Raw genomic sequence first — 14,498 nt, forward strand, 5'->3', positions numbered from 1 at the left:
ATAGAAGATACAGTGCAGGTTTATATGGGAGTTAAACTAGCAGGTGGAAGTGCTGTCTGGAGAATCTGTCATATGGAATATTATGGCACTTTCTTGGGGCAAATATCTCAAAACCTGAAGGGAGAGTGAGGAGTATAGCAATGGTTTGCAATGATGGTCCTGAGATTTCAGCATGAGTTAAAATCAATGTTATTTTTTCTATGTTTTGTCTGCATTTGTATACATTGAAAGTACCAACTGGGGCCCAGGGCTAGTAAGGAGACAGCACTTGTGATGAACTGAGAGAATTAGGGTAGCAATGTATTTCATGAATCATATGCTGTCTGCCACTGTACTTACCTCTTTCCCTTTCTGTCTTCCCCACCTCGTCTTTCTTCCTCGTTTTATAATGCCCACCATACGTGCATTGAAGTACATATTGAACTTGTATTTATAATATTACAATTATCATAATTATACTGCATTTATAAAACCTGGATAATTAACTTCTTTCAATAAAGCGTTTCACATTCTCCACTGGTTGAAATTAAGTATCTCATTGAAATACCATCCTGTGTCCTCAGATTAATGCAGATGAAGGGAGTCAGATATGCATAGTTTCTTTTCTGTAAATATGAATTACAAATCAATCATGTTTCTAGTATATTGCATAGTTACAATGTGTAATCATTGATGTTCCAAGAGCAGGAGTGGTAAACACTGTTGAAGTGTATAATTGTAATACATACATGCAGACACGGCATCATTCAAATAATGGAGTTTGATATGACTGAAAAATAATGTCAAGAGATTCATACCTGAACCGCACAGTGAATATATTTAATGTACAGGCTACAATGTGGGCATCTCATGCATGGTAATAACAACAGTACGTATATAGGACTTGCATCCTTGGAACAATAAAGTTATTATATTCTACTCAATCCATAGGCTTCATTAATGCCATTCAGACTTGAAGTTGATACAACAACTATGATAGCTGAGGTTCTGAACTAATATTCATACCAACATTTTTAGGGTCCGTACGCAGATCGGCAACATACTACAGCTAGCTACACATCCATAGGCATACAATTATTTTTATCATCCACTACAAAATAAGCAGTACATAGTTAGCTAGCTATGTTAATTCAGCTGCATTGCAAGGCAAGCTTACACAATTGCACATTCAATTTGCAGTAAATGCTTTAGCTAGCTAGACTCTTTACATCCACTGTTTCACAAGACGACAGCATGGTTTGCTGGTTTTCTCAGGAGTCCCTAAAACATTAGCAACACAAATTACAAATGCATTATCCTAACACTAGCGTGCATGACTCGTTATGACGTTGTAACAACTTACATCTGGTTCCACCGTAATGTTTTGTCAACCATCTTTGCTGAAAAACGCCACAAGGCAAGGGTGGCTCGCGTCAAAATGTATATTTGGAACCACTCTATATGATTGGTCATATAAAAACCATGCATCCATGCTTTAACTCCCCCTTGTGGTGGTCTGGAGCCGTGACGGTGAGTACCTCTAAATCCCACGGTGCAAACTCGCAATTTTTAAAGGAGGAACCATTGTAGATTCCTAGTCTGGATTTGCATTTAAATTTGTGTAGGCTTGTGAATAAGGCACAGGACTGGTCTACGTCATGGGTGTATATTCAGTACTATAGCATACAGATGGAGATTTATTTTACTAGCCAAATCAGTTAAGAACAAATTCTTATTTACAATGACAGCCTACCAGGGAACAGTGGGTTAACTGCCTTGTTCAGGGGGAGAACAACAGATTTTGACAGATTTTTACCTTGTCAGCTCAGGGATTTGATCCAGCAACCTTTTAGGTTACTGGCCCAACACTCTAACCACTAGGCTACCTGCCGCCCAAGTTCAGACAAGGAGAAAGAGGAATCTCATTTAGACGAAGGCCCTTGCACACAGTTTCAGTATAACACACACTCGTTTAAAATCCCTATTTCAACTAAGTGCCTGAAAATCGTTGACATTTATGCTGACATCAGATGCTTGCCATGTTGCCAACAGTGTCTTCTGCATCCTTTAGGTCTCTCCCCCTTTCGACATAAGCATTTTCTCATTTGGGAAAAGGTCTGTCCTCCCTCCTCTGTGACACGGAAAACATTAGTTGAGGAGATGTCAATTCGTTAGTAGATGAGGATCATTGAAGATAGTCATGTGTATCCTAACTGAGTCTTTCACATAAGAGTTTAGAAATCTGCCACACCCCCTTTGAATCAGCTTTTGCTTTTCGGAGGAGAAAAGCATGCAAACATTTAAAAACAATATATTACTTAAGGTTTATGTATAAAATGTCTTGCACAACTAACTTGAAAAAGAAGGGTCAACACTGCAAATATTGACTCTTTGCATCAACTTCATGTAATTGTCAATAAAAGCCTTTGACAATTATGAAATGCTTGTAATTATACTTCAGTATTCCATAGTAACATCTGACAAAAATATCTAAAGACACTGAAGCAGCGAACTTTGTGGAAATTATATATTTGAAACCATAGTTTCAGCTAACCACGTGAGACCAGCTAACTATTTAATGTTGCTGTCAGGAAAGCTTCAATCATGAATGGTAAGTTTGCAGTTTTACATGATAACTTTAAACACAGGCTACAAATTTTATGTTCAGTCTAGTTGTGTTGAAGCCACCGCGTCTCCATCTTGGTACTCCACCACCATTGTAAAAAATATTTTGGAAGTTATATAAATGCATTTACCACTGTCTACATTCGTTTTTTCCAATCTTATTATATTACAGACACCTTAATGCATACTTTTAAAAATAAAAAAACATTTCAAGCATCATTTTTGGAGATTGCTAATGTTACTGTCCACACTACAACAACAACATGCTTAAATATATGTAATTTTGTCCTTGAAACATTTACTTGAAGTACTGTAGAATTCCATTAATTCCTATGGAAGACTGCTCCTGCTGGTTCTGGTACTATCTCTCCCTGTACCCCTTGCGACCAGACTGACCTCACTTGGAGGTCATGTCAGGGGTGAGCAATGAGTTAACTAACAAGTGCCCTAGACCATCCACCTACTGTTTCACAACTCCTCTGTTAAACAAGTGTCCCCTGGGCCTCAACCTGATCTGTATTGTAGTTAGAGCTGCATTATGTTATAATTCTGTGTTACAGGTTTTGGTTTTTCCATTTGTTTTGAGGTGCGACTTTAGCGCGTATAGGACCTTAGCACATAGGGCGCACCAATTGGTGTCACCTCATTAGTCAGTATGTGTTACACCTGTGCTGGTTGCCATCTCGTTAGTGGGAAGGTGTTTCACCTGCGCTGGCCCAGGTGCGATTCTTTATCTGATCTTCCCTGTTTTCCTTTTGCTCCACTTTTTGGTTTGATTCTTATCTTTATCTTTGGTGTGGGATTTTCTTTTGTTAGCCTCTTGGGCAAATTTTTGCACTCATCGTGGGTGTCTTTTAGGACCCAGTTGTTGTTGTTACTAGTCAACTTTTAGTGGACAACCCCATGAGTGTCTTTCAGAACCCCTCTGAAAACACCTGTTTAGTTTGGTTGTTGTCAGTGATTCTTCATTAGTTCTTCTTTCAGTTTGAGTGACAATTTAGGTTTTTCTTGTTGGGGAACTTAACATTCTTCATTAAATACATTGAGCTGATCTTGTTTATACTGTAAACAAATGTTAGTGAATGATAAATTGAACTCAGAAGAATAGTACAGAGCAGTGCAAAATTCTTTATGTTGAGTGAAATCACATCACAGTCACGGCAGTCAAGTTTTTTTCATTAAAATTCAAGCATTAGCAGTAATACTTAACATATTGGACAATATCAAGCTATTTCAATTTCAGGACAGGTATGTGGAACAACTGATATGCTGTACATAAAATGGTACATTAAATGGGAGATAAATAACAGAAGCAGGATAGAATCCTTAGCTATTACAGCTGTATGATTTGTTCATTTGCCTTATCTGTCTGTACTGGGGGTTGAAATATTTGTCTAGATTCTTTTAATTCAAATGTTTAAAATAGGTAAAGCAATTGTGGCCCGAAGCAAACAGAGTTAATACTTTACATCACTTTTGAAACACTGTAGTATTGCTAAACACTATTGAATAAACATAAACCATGTGGATAGGAAAGATATCATTTGAAGATGAAATCAAAGTAAGTTTCAGAATGAATACTTGAATGTGACCCCTAGAAAACAGTTGGTCCTCACTCTTTATGAAACAATATGTACTGATACCGAAGAAAGTAATGTTTGCCTTCTAATATGTAACATCAAACAAATCAACAACTATAGATCGTAACAAAGGAATGCCAATAATGTAGTATATTTAGGATTTCTTTGAACAACACTTTATGATACATTTCAACAACTTAAAGAGTGATTTTAAATAGATTTTTATGATATTTACTTTTTACTTTTATTTTTAAACATGTCCATTTTGCAGGAGTAATGAACCATGCTTTATAAACTAATTACACATCTCATCAAAATGAACCAATAACTTCATAAAAAATACATTTCAAAAAGTAACCTAAAAAGCTGTCTCAAGGCCATTTCCAGAGTTATTGCCTGGACAGGAACAGGATATATAGAATAAGCTATGAACAATATATACAATTGCACTATTTAATGTTACAAAGTTTCAATACTCCACAACAAGCCCTATACGTTCCAGACACAGGGATCTAAACTATCCACTCCAGACCTGTCCTCCAGTCACTTCAACACAACATGGTAGCCATCATTATTTTCATCTGCAATTAGAAGATTAACACAGGACAACTATTAGCTCTGTTAAAACATTAAATAAGTATACAAATGGCATATTTACATGAGGTTCTGTGCATTTAAGAGGTTAGTGAGGGAAATATGACCTTTCAGAGTGTTGACAACAAAGCTTGTTTCCTCTGTGAAGTTCTGCACCATCTGAGAAAGAAGAAATTAAGAAGATATTCATTTGACATTTAAATGGCATCTTTCTATTTATTTGTTTGATGCTGGTAGTCAATCAGTAACCAGACATCATAATCAAGTGCATGGAAACAGCGCTGGATAAACAGCCTGAGCCAGTTGATTCTGTTGTAGTTCCTCTGCATCCATAAGTCTACATTCCCCTGTTTCCTACCAGTCATTAATGATTGATTTTCTATGCCGTTGCCATTTACACAGGGCCATTAGTGATATTAGTGACCCAAGCTGACTGACCCATGCCAGCCCAGGGCACAAACAACCAACACAGGGCCTCTGGAGGAAATACAGATAACCTAACAACTCCACAACCCCTACCACTAGCACTATCACTACTCACTGATAGAAACACTACCCACGACCCCAACCCCTACCACTAGCACTATCACTACTCACTGATAGAAACACTACCCACAACCCCAACCCATACTACTAGCACTATCACTACTCACTGATAGAAACACTACCCACAACCCCAACCCATACTACTAGCACTATCACCGATAGAAACACTACCCACGACCCCAACCCATACTACTAGCACTATCACTACTCACTGATAGAAACACTACCCACAACCCCAACCCATACTACTAGCACTATCACCGATAGAAACACTACCCACGACCCCAACCCATACTACTAGCACTATCACTACTCACTGATAGAAACACTACCCACGACCCCAACCCCTACCACTAGCACTATCACTACTCACTGATAGAAACACTACCCACGACCCCAACCCCTACCACTAGCACTATCACTACTCACTGATAGAAACACTACCCACAACCCCAACCCATACTACTAGCACTATCACCGATAGAAACACTACCCACGACCCCAACCCATACTACTAGCACTATCACTACTCACTGATAGAAACACTACCCACAACCCCAACCCATACTACTAGCACTATCACCGATAGAAACACTACCCACGACCCCAACCCATACTACTAGCACTATCACTACTCACTGATAGAAACACTACCCACGACCCCAACCCCTACCACTAGCACTATCACTACTCACTGATAGAAACACTACCCACGACCCCAACCCCTACCACTAGCACTATCACTACTCACTGATAGAAACACTACCCACAACCCCAACCCATACTACTAGCACTATCACCGATAGAAACACTACCCACGACCCCAACCCATACTACTAGCACTATCACTACTCACTGATAGAAACACTACCCACAACCCCAACCCATACTACTAGCACTATCACCGATAGAAACACTACCCACGACCCCAACCCATACTACTAGCACTATCACTACTCACTGATAGAAACACTACCCACGACCCCAACCCCTACCACTAGCACTATCCCTACTCACCGATAGAAACACTACCCACGACCCCAACCCCTACCACTATCACTACTCACTGATAGAAACACTACCCATGACCCCAAACCCTACCACTACTCACTGATAGAAACACTACCCATGACCCCAAACCCTACCACTATCACTACTCAGTGATAGAAACACTACCCATGACCCCAACCCCTACCACTAGCACTACTCACTGATAAACACTACCCATGACCCCAACCACTAGCACTACCACTACTCACTCACTGATAGAAACACTACCCATGACCCCAACCCTAGAACTACTCAACAAATGTCTATTTTCAAAACTTCGTCTCCCTCTGAAAATGCATTGGAGGAGAAGGTCAGAGGGTTACTTTGTAAAGCCAAGTAATTCATCTGCAGTTACTAATGATTAAATATGCATACATACAATATAACTACTAACCAAATGCTTGAAAATCAAAGAGTAATCTGTAGATACACTATATCCTTCATCTGAACTCTGACCCCTGCCTTCTCTCACCTCATCAGAGACCAGTATGTGTATCCCTGTGGGTCCTTGTCTGTAGATGTGGCTGATCTGCTGGGGAGTTACACTGTAAAGGAGAGCTATCTTCTCTGAGAGGTCCCCCAGTGTCAGGTCCTCCAGATATAGAGCATGGTACACTATAGACATAGGAGGAAAGGCGATTAGCTGAGGGTTAGAAATCATCATCAGCTAAAACATGATATGGGAAATACTGGAAAATCACTGGAGGTTCTTAGTCCAGGACTAGGCTTATCTTTGTCCGGGAAAGGGTCCTTTGGTGTCAGATAACTAGTACCCACAATAATTGGAGATGTACAGTAACCTACCCTCTCCCCCCCCGGGCTTTGTCTGTGGTTGATTCCTGGCTTGTTGTTGACACACATAGATGGTGAGGCGGGGCTGTATACACCTGTACAGAGTAAAGACGAATAACACCCATCCAGAATTGACCATGGTAAATGTGGGATAAAAGTTACACACTTGAGTAAAGTACTAATTAAACATGTGAAGTGTTGCCAAAAAATGTATATTGGATTAGTCTTCCTGCCACTGCAGTTTAGTCTCACCTTCCTTTGATGGTGTTGAACAGCCGGATGCCATCTGACGGACCACAGATTTGGATCAGGTCCTCTCTGCTCATCTTCAACAGGTCAGCACCTACAACATTCACAGAAGATCCACAGTCACTTACAAACTGGTCTGATGACGTTTTGGAGGAACAAGGACATAAAGAGAGAGAAAAGTCCCGGATTATTCTCTGCTAAGGCCTTTCAACAAGGTTATATTTAATTTTCACTGGAAATGTCCTTCAGATATCAATTACATGCATCAAAACAAAAAGCTACAAAGAACGGTTTATAGTCTTAGAAACGGGCATATCATTGTCAAGGAAATGGATGCTCTGCCAACAGTGTTCAGAAACATACAACTAGGTCTTAAGGTTGAGTCTTGTGTTAATTGAACCACACACACACTACCTGAGAACCTGGAGAAGAGCCTACAGTAAGGCGAGAACCTGTGAAGCTGAAGCCACAGCTGCGTGTCCTGCGGTGAGGACGATGGCACAAGGTGCTACATGTCAAAAAGAAGAAGAGCCCTTGAAATGAGTAGCTATAGCACCCACTGACTGCCCACTGTCTCCAAACAATTGCCTAAAAAAATAAGAGATGAGAGCAATGGCATTAATACTACTTCTCCCGTTACTTACATCAGAAGAGCAGCCGGACAGAATCAGCTCCCCCTGCTGGATTGGAGAGCTGTTGCTATAAAAGTAAAGTGTCACACACATGGGGAAGATGACAAGAGTTGGGTCATTAAGTAATGACTTGTCCTGATAAGACTAGTGCAAATAGGCAGATCCAATGGGATTGCACTGTAGATAATGGAGGATCCAATTTGGCTAACCTCTTGTCCTACATGCGTGGGTGTGCAACTGAACTGCCATAGATGCACAAAGACAGATAAATCCTATATTTACCTCATGATCAACAATTTAAGTCAATGAAACAGTTCAATTCATCCAGATAAGAGAGGTGTCTTACCCATCAGTAAAGCTACATGAGGTGGGGGAGCTGTGGTAGACTGGGGAAGGAGTGTTGTTAGTGCTACCGAGATTTGGGGCATCAGGCCAGGGGGAACACTGAAACAAAAGAGAGAGGAAATGAACTTTAATAAGATGTCCATGGCGAAGAGAAAGGTACATCTGGTTACTGTTTTACTAGGACATTGTGATTGTAGACTGATGTGGGACTTAAGTGGGAAATCCTAGAAACCTAAAACCAGGTTAGTAGAAACCAATCACTGTTTTTTCCAGCATGTTGGTTTGACGTCAAAAGAAAAGGCACTGACGGACTGTTGCCCTAACTGTCACAATCATTAACAGACAACTGCATCAAGGGCTGGTTAGAGTGACTACGGAGTCAATCAACGTGAGTGGACTTAAGCAACATATTAACATATTATGACAGAATAGCTTGTCAAGTGACAAGCCACAGTGTTAGGGTCCCTCACCTCGGTAAGCATGGTGGTTTCATGAGAGGATTGGTATTTCTCCCTGTCTTGATGGGACTTTTTATCAATCTTTTCCCTATCAGTCTTCAGTTTACGATCAGCTCCTTTTGGCTTAAAGAAAATAGAAGAAAAAATTAAGTACACAAAGAAATTAAATGGACTAATAGCTCTCACAACCAGAAATGCACACACACACACACACCCACCCAAGAGCCCCTTTACCTTGAAGACCTTGACCTGACAGCTGGAGGAGTGCATATGTTCCAGGTACTCTCCATGTTCGTTCTGAGTGAAGGTGTCTATCTGGATACGGAAGGGAACTCCCTTCTCCCCACCATGCTTCCTAGGGGTGAACTCAGTGCTAATGCAGTTGACCTGAACACAAACAAACATACATACACAATCCATGAGCCATTCTATATGGTAATTAGAGTTTCAAATGCAAGAGATGGGTGGAATTGGAAAATAGTCCCTCTGGGATGTTGGAAGTCACTGTTTAAACTCACTTCCTAAAACCTTTTATATGTCTAATGATTTTACTTTCACCCCAATTCCAGGACCAAAGTAAGCTAGAAAGCAGGGAAAATAACTAGATATTTGACCGTGTTACCTGGATGAAGACGGATGCGTTCTTGACGGGATCCCAGAGGAACTCTATAGTGTTGAGCTGCAGTGGGTGAGCACGAGGCTCGACGACACCCACAGAGAGGGGGGTATCTGGACACAGTCAATCAAGCCAGTAAGTCACAGCAGGTCAGAATAAATTCTTATGCCTTTTTACCAGGTAGATACTTAGAAAGGATTAGTCAAAACGGTAAATACCTAATAATTGCATAGTAATTACACTTCAGTATTAGACCAAAGGCAATGTAGATCATATCATAGGTCAGTGATCAAATATACTGTGGTTGGGCTTTACTTAAGAAGTTCTCTGGTCTGCAGGCAACCAGCCTTACCTACATCCAGGATTCTGTCCCCAGGCCTGTTCCATCTCCAACCCTCCAGCTGCTGATGTTCTGTGTACTGCAGGCGCCGGTCATGAAACACCACACGCACAATGCTCTGTGGACAAGCAGGACAAAGCATTAGTACGAAGCACAGTGACTAGGCAAGGCAGCCTCGCACGTGGCCGATCGTGTCGTTCGGCAAAGTGCGAAAAGCTACGCACAATCTCCCAGAAGAACCATTTACAGATCATTTATTCAGACAGCATTAATGAGTGGAGATCCATATGGATTGCATCACCTTTGGCTTCGGCTCATATGAATAACACTTCAAATAACAGCCACAGATTCTCATTGACTAAAAGCATAGAAAGGTAGATAATGCTGGGGTTATAGGATTCAATTATGTCTGATGGTTGTGCAATAATCTGCCATCATAACAAAACTATTTGTTGACAGAAGCTATGAGATAAAATATCCATGAGTTCTTCCTGTGCTATTAAGACATTTAGTGAGGAATCAGTAGAAGTTGTTTGAAGTGTCACCGTTTGAGGACAAAGCACATACATAAAGATTTTCATTATTAAAGCCCTGGTCGGGATGGGTAACGACAGACTAGACAACTGCCTGTGCATACTTAATTATTGTTTCCACGCAAACGAAGGGACATAAATTAATGTTCCTCCTCACTGTTGCATTAGTATTAAGTTAATTGCACATTTAAAACCTACTAAGAACATAAATCAAATCGTAAAATTAACAACCTGTAAAAACAACGTTTCCATTCATTTCAGCCTATTACACTGAGAGGCTCATGCGTGACTGCGCAGAGCACAAGGACATAGACAGACACAACACGTCATCTGTTTGTACAAGTGCCACCTGTTCCATTCTAGTGTCGTTAGACTGCTTCATTGAACACGACCGAAATATGACCGTCCATTCCTGACAGCCTGACGACACAGAACTTTCAAGTGGATGGATATGTGTATTGGGACATGGCTAAATTCAATTAAAATGACTTCATTTTTCCCTTCATGGAAAATGCATACCGATATCTGCCTTAATTTTAAACCAAGTCATTTGATTGAATTTCACTGGTGAAAGACATAAAGGTATATCAAAGTCGACTCCCATAATTCAAATCACTTAAAAACAAACATAGATCCAACATATTATAACAACCTGCAACAAAATGTGCACATAGTGACAACTTGAGTTGTACTAATGGGTGTTATTCATAAACCAGTGGCATCTTCAATATACCACTTGTTCTTTTTTAAATAATTAAATCAAGTTAAACACGGTTTCCTTTACAACAAACATGGGATTGTAATAATTCCCTTGCTATATTGATCAACGTTCTTGATGCACATTTCGTATTTGAAAAAGAAAAACAAGAAATCCATTTCAACAAAGTAAAAAGATGTCAAAGCGTTATGAATAACTCCCAGTAGTAAAGTCTATAGACGAAAGCAGAATTGTACGTAAGATGAACTTGTGCAAAAAGAGCAAATAAGACAACTTGAAGGTATGTGATGTGATGTGTTGAAGGGTAAGCTGAACTGAGCTGAGTGTGTGGTGGTGTATAAGTTCAGAAGGGGAGAAGATGGGTGATAGTACCAAGTCTTCAAAGATGGCACCCGCCCAACCCCCGAAGTGGAAAGAAGAGGGTTGAGGAGTCACCTGTGTGTTGACAGTTTCAGGAAATGGAGGATACATACAAACAGATGAAGAAAAAAAGGTCAGAGAAGAGGTCACATGAAAGTTAAAAATACATACACAATACCTTTAACCTACCTTAACATATTTGCTGCTTATATCTGTATACTCCACTAGTTTTCTGTTAAGCATACGGATTTCGTAGGACTGACCTACATTTTAAAACATTAAGACAAACCTGATTAAAATTGAAAAATGTGAAATCAATTAGTCAGAAAAAGGGGCAGCATAAGAATAGAAATGCATTCAATAAGCACCTTTTCTTTAAAAATCATTTTACACTCAGGGTTTACCCCCATAGACCCTTTGCAGTGCCCCCTAGAAGTTTTCAACCAGATTATGGTTGAGCCCACCAATTGTCAAGTAAAAATCTTTACTTACTATTTACTATTACAATTTCCATCATATCAAGCAAGTACTTCTGTGCAATAGTCATATCATATAAACATATTTTAAAGGCAGGTAGACCTACATAGTAGACTAACTTAAATTTTTTTTAAAAAATAATGTGGGGGTTGTATAATTTTGGGCTGGATTACCAATAGTTTCCAATTTCATTCACCGAAATGTGCAACCTACCTAGTAACTTTCGGTAAATGGCCCGTCTTATATGCAATATATTCATAATACAAAAATCCAATTGATGATCGTAAATTAGACCACAAGAGAGAACAAGAAGATGAGAACAATGAGGGAAAATGCAGTTCAAGATAAGATGAATATGAAAATCAACTATATACCTTGGGGGAGCTTTCATAAACTGAAGTGGAATATCTAGAGATCCAAGATTCCTGATGTGGGACTATTTAAAGGGGAATTGTGTGTCTCTATGTAAATAAGCTGAACAAGATTTACTAAAATGTAAGTGTCATTCATCTTGTGTGGGTAGTAAATGTAAAGAAAAAAGAGTGAATATGACCATTACATGAACTTCCTTTGCCTAAAGATGAGCGTGCAGCATGTGTGTGATGCAGTTGTTCTGTTTACTGGAGGGATGTTTTTTCCATATTGTATCAGTGCTGATAAGAGGGAGAATGTTCTTCTGAGTGGGCCTACACTCAATTACATGCCATGAGTTCTATTCCATCCAACAACCTAGAACTTTAGTAATAAAGAAAGAATAGCTAGCTACCTTGGTTTAGATAAGTCAGAGTTTCTTCTTGCTGTTTTACAGCGGGCGAGGTGGCTGCACAGAGAACATATTGGAAAGGAGACCATTTGGCGCCATTTTCTGTTGCGTGCCGTTCCTCCTCGTGTTTCAGGAAAGGCGCCAAAGCATCTCTGAGCGAGAGCAGCGAGAGAGGAGGAGGAAAATGTGCGGTTGATCATTAATTATCGAAGTCTAAATAAGTAAGAGGCTTCTCAATGGTCAGCCAGATTTAATCTTATCAGTACCTCTTGACTATGGTGTAGGTAGGTAAAATGTTTTAATAAACTTATATGATGCATAATCACATTGCACAACATTATTTAGCCATATATTTTGTACTTTATTCCAATGCACCTCAGATTTAAATGTAGAGTAGCAATTTTGCAAGATCTTGGCCTAAGCTACTACAACACTCAAGTGCAATATTGGTGAAGTTGTGGGCTAATTAAAATGTATGAAACATTTTGCTGCTTTCAATCCCATTTAAATGTTAAATTGTTTTCTTAAAGGCTTCATACATTTTTTTCTCCACTGAATGTAACTTTTCTGATTATTAAAGTTCTCTAAAAACATACTAAAGTTTCCTAATTGGAGATGTCCACTTACCGAATATAACTTGCAGTTGAATGCTGGTGGTAGGGCTCTGGCTGATTGTGCCAAAACAACATGTTTTCCAGTGCAGCGTCTAAAGTATCCCCAGAAACAGAGAATGGGAGTTGGGAATGGCACCCTGGTGTGTTGCTTCCACAGGTAGGTCTGATAGCGCTCTCAAAGAAGTTTGCCGGCCAGCACCCTGCTACAGACTTATATACTGGGTATGACATCACTTTCAACTCATTAGAATACCTTACATGACCTTTGAGAAGCGGACTGTGACTTACTGTTTGCCTCCCAAATGGCACCCTATTCCCAATATAGTGCACTACTTTTGACCATAAGTCCATAGGGCTGTGGTCAAAAGTAGTGCACTATGTAGGAAATAGGGTGCCATTTGGGATACACTCACTGAAACACTTCCCCTGTCCCATAGTGCAGGACAGGTAGCCTAAAATTTGAATAAGTGCACAGTCCGATTTGTATTTTTTAATGGCTACTTGGCTAGATTAGCTTTAACATATCTTTTTTTTGTTTTTGCTTTCTTTTGTAAAAAAATAAATACATACAGTACCAATCAAAAGTTTGGACACAATTACTCATTCAAGGGTTATTCTTTATTTTTACTATTTCCTACATTGTAGAATAATAGTGAAGACATCAAAACTATAAAGTAACCAAATCAAAATATATTTTATATCCTTCAAAGTAGCTACCCTTTGCACACTCATGGCATTCTCTCAACCAGCTTCATAAGGAATGCTTTTGCAACAGTCTTGAAGGAGTTCCCACATACAGTTGAAGTCGGAGGTTTACATACACTTAAGGTCGGAGTCATTAAAACAAACTATAGTTTTGGCAAGTCGGTTAGGACATCTACTTTGTGCATGACACAAGTAATTTTTCCAACAATTGTTTACAGACAGATTTCACTTATAATTCACTGTATCACAATTCCAGTGGGTCAGAAGTTTACATACACTAAGTTGACTGTGCATTTAAACAGCTTGAAAAATTCCAGAAAATTGTGTCATGGCTTTAGAAGTTTCTGTTAGGCTAATTGACATCATTTGAGTCAATTGGAGGTGTACCTGTGGATGTATTTCAAGGCCTACCTTCAAACTCAGTGCCTCTTTGCTTGACATCATGGGAAAATCAAAAGAAATCAGCCAAGACCTCAGAATAATTAATTAATGAGGAAGGAATATTTGGTGGATATATTGAAG

At 39.5% G+C, this 14,498-nt stretch overlaps 1 protein-coding gene across 2 annotated transcripts; it reads right to left on the bottom strand.

Annotated features, from left to right (window-relative positions):
• Window positions 1–3,712: 3,712 nt before the first annotated feature.
• tfcp2l1 (transcription factor CP2-like 1) lies at window positions 3,713–13,463 on the bottom strand. Of its 2 annotated transcripts, none has more exons than XM_020461980.2 (15): window positions 13,285–13,463; window positions 12,661–12,809; window positions 11,607–11,680; window positions 9,819–9,924; window positions 9,473–9,579; window positions 9,085–9,237; window positions 8,863–8,973; window positions 8,394–8,491; window positions 8,060–8,114; window positions 7,830–7,923; window positions 7,419–7,509; window positions 7,179–7,261; window positions 6,847–6,989; window positions 4,886–4,937; window positions 3,713–4,765 (listed from the first exon to the last, which is right to left on the bottom strand). In XM_020461980.2, exons 1-15 carry the CDS (start codon window positions 13,344–13,346, stop codon window positions 4,728–4,730), a joined length of 1,416 nt encoding a protein of 471 aa, XP_020317569.1. In that variant the 5' UTR covers window positions 13,347–13,463; the 3' UTR covers window positions 3,713–4,727. The 2 variants fall into 2 exon arrangements, with proteins under 2 accessions (XP_020317569.1, XP_020317568.1); XM_020461979.2 differs by having other exon boundaries at window positions 7,419–7,551.
• Between the last annotated feature and the right edge of the window lie 1,035 nt (window positions 13,464–14,498).

The sequence above is a fragment of the Oncorhynchus kisutch genome, linkage group LG26 (assembly GCF_002021735.2).
Source record: "Oncorhynchus kisutch isolate 150728-3 linkage group LG26, Okis_V2, whole genome shotgun sequence".
In the NCBI taxonomy this organism is placed as follows: domain Eukaryota; kingdom Metazoa; phylum Chordata; class Actinopteri; order Salmoniformes; family Salmonidae; genus Oncorhynchus; species Oncorhynchus kisutch.

Bases quoted from the DNA above. Each gene is read 5' to 3' on its own strand.
- tfcp2l1 (XM_020461979.2), bottom strand. From the start codon at position 13,346: ATGTTGTTTTGGCACAATCAGCCAGAGCCCTACCACCAGCATTCAACT. The intron at 12,810-13,284 runs GTAAGTGGACAT...GCTCTCGCTCAG, and splicing joins TCAACTGCAAGTTATATTCG to AGATGCTTTGGCGCCTTTCC. The intron at 4,938-6,846 runs GTGAGAGAAGGC...CTTCTTTCTCAG, and splicing joins ACATACTGGTCTCTGATGAG to ATGGTGCAGAACTTCACAGA.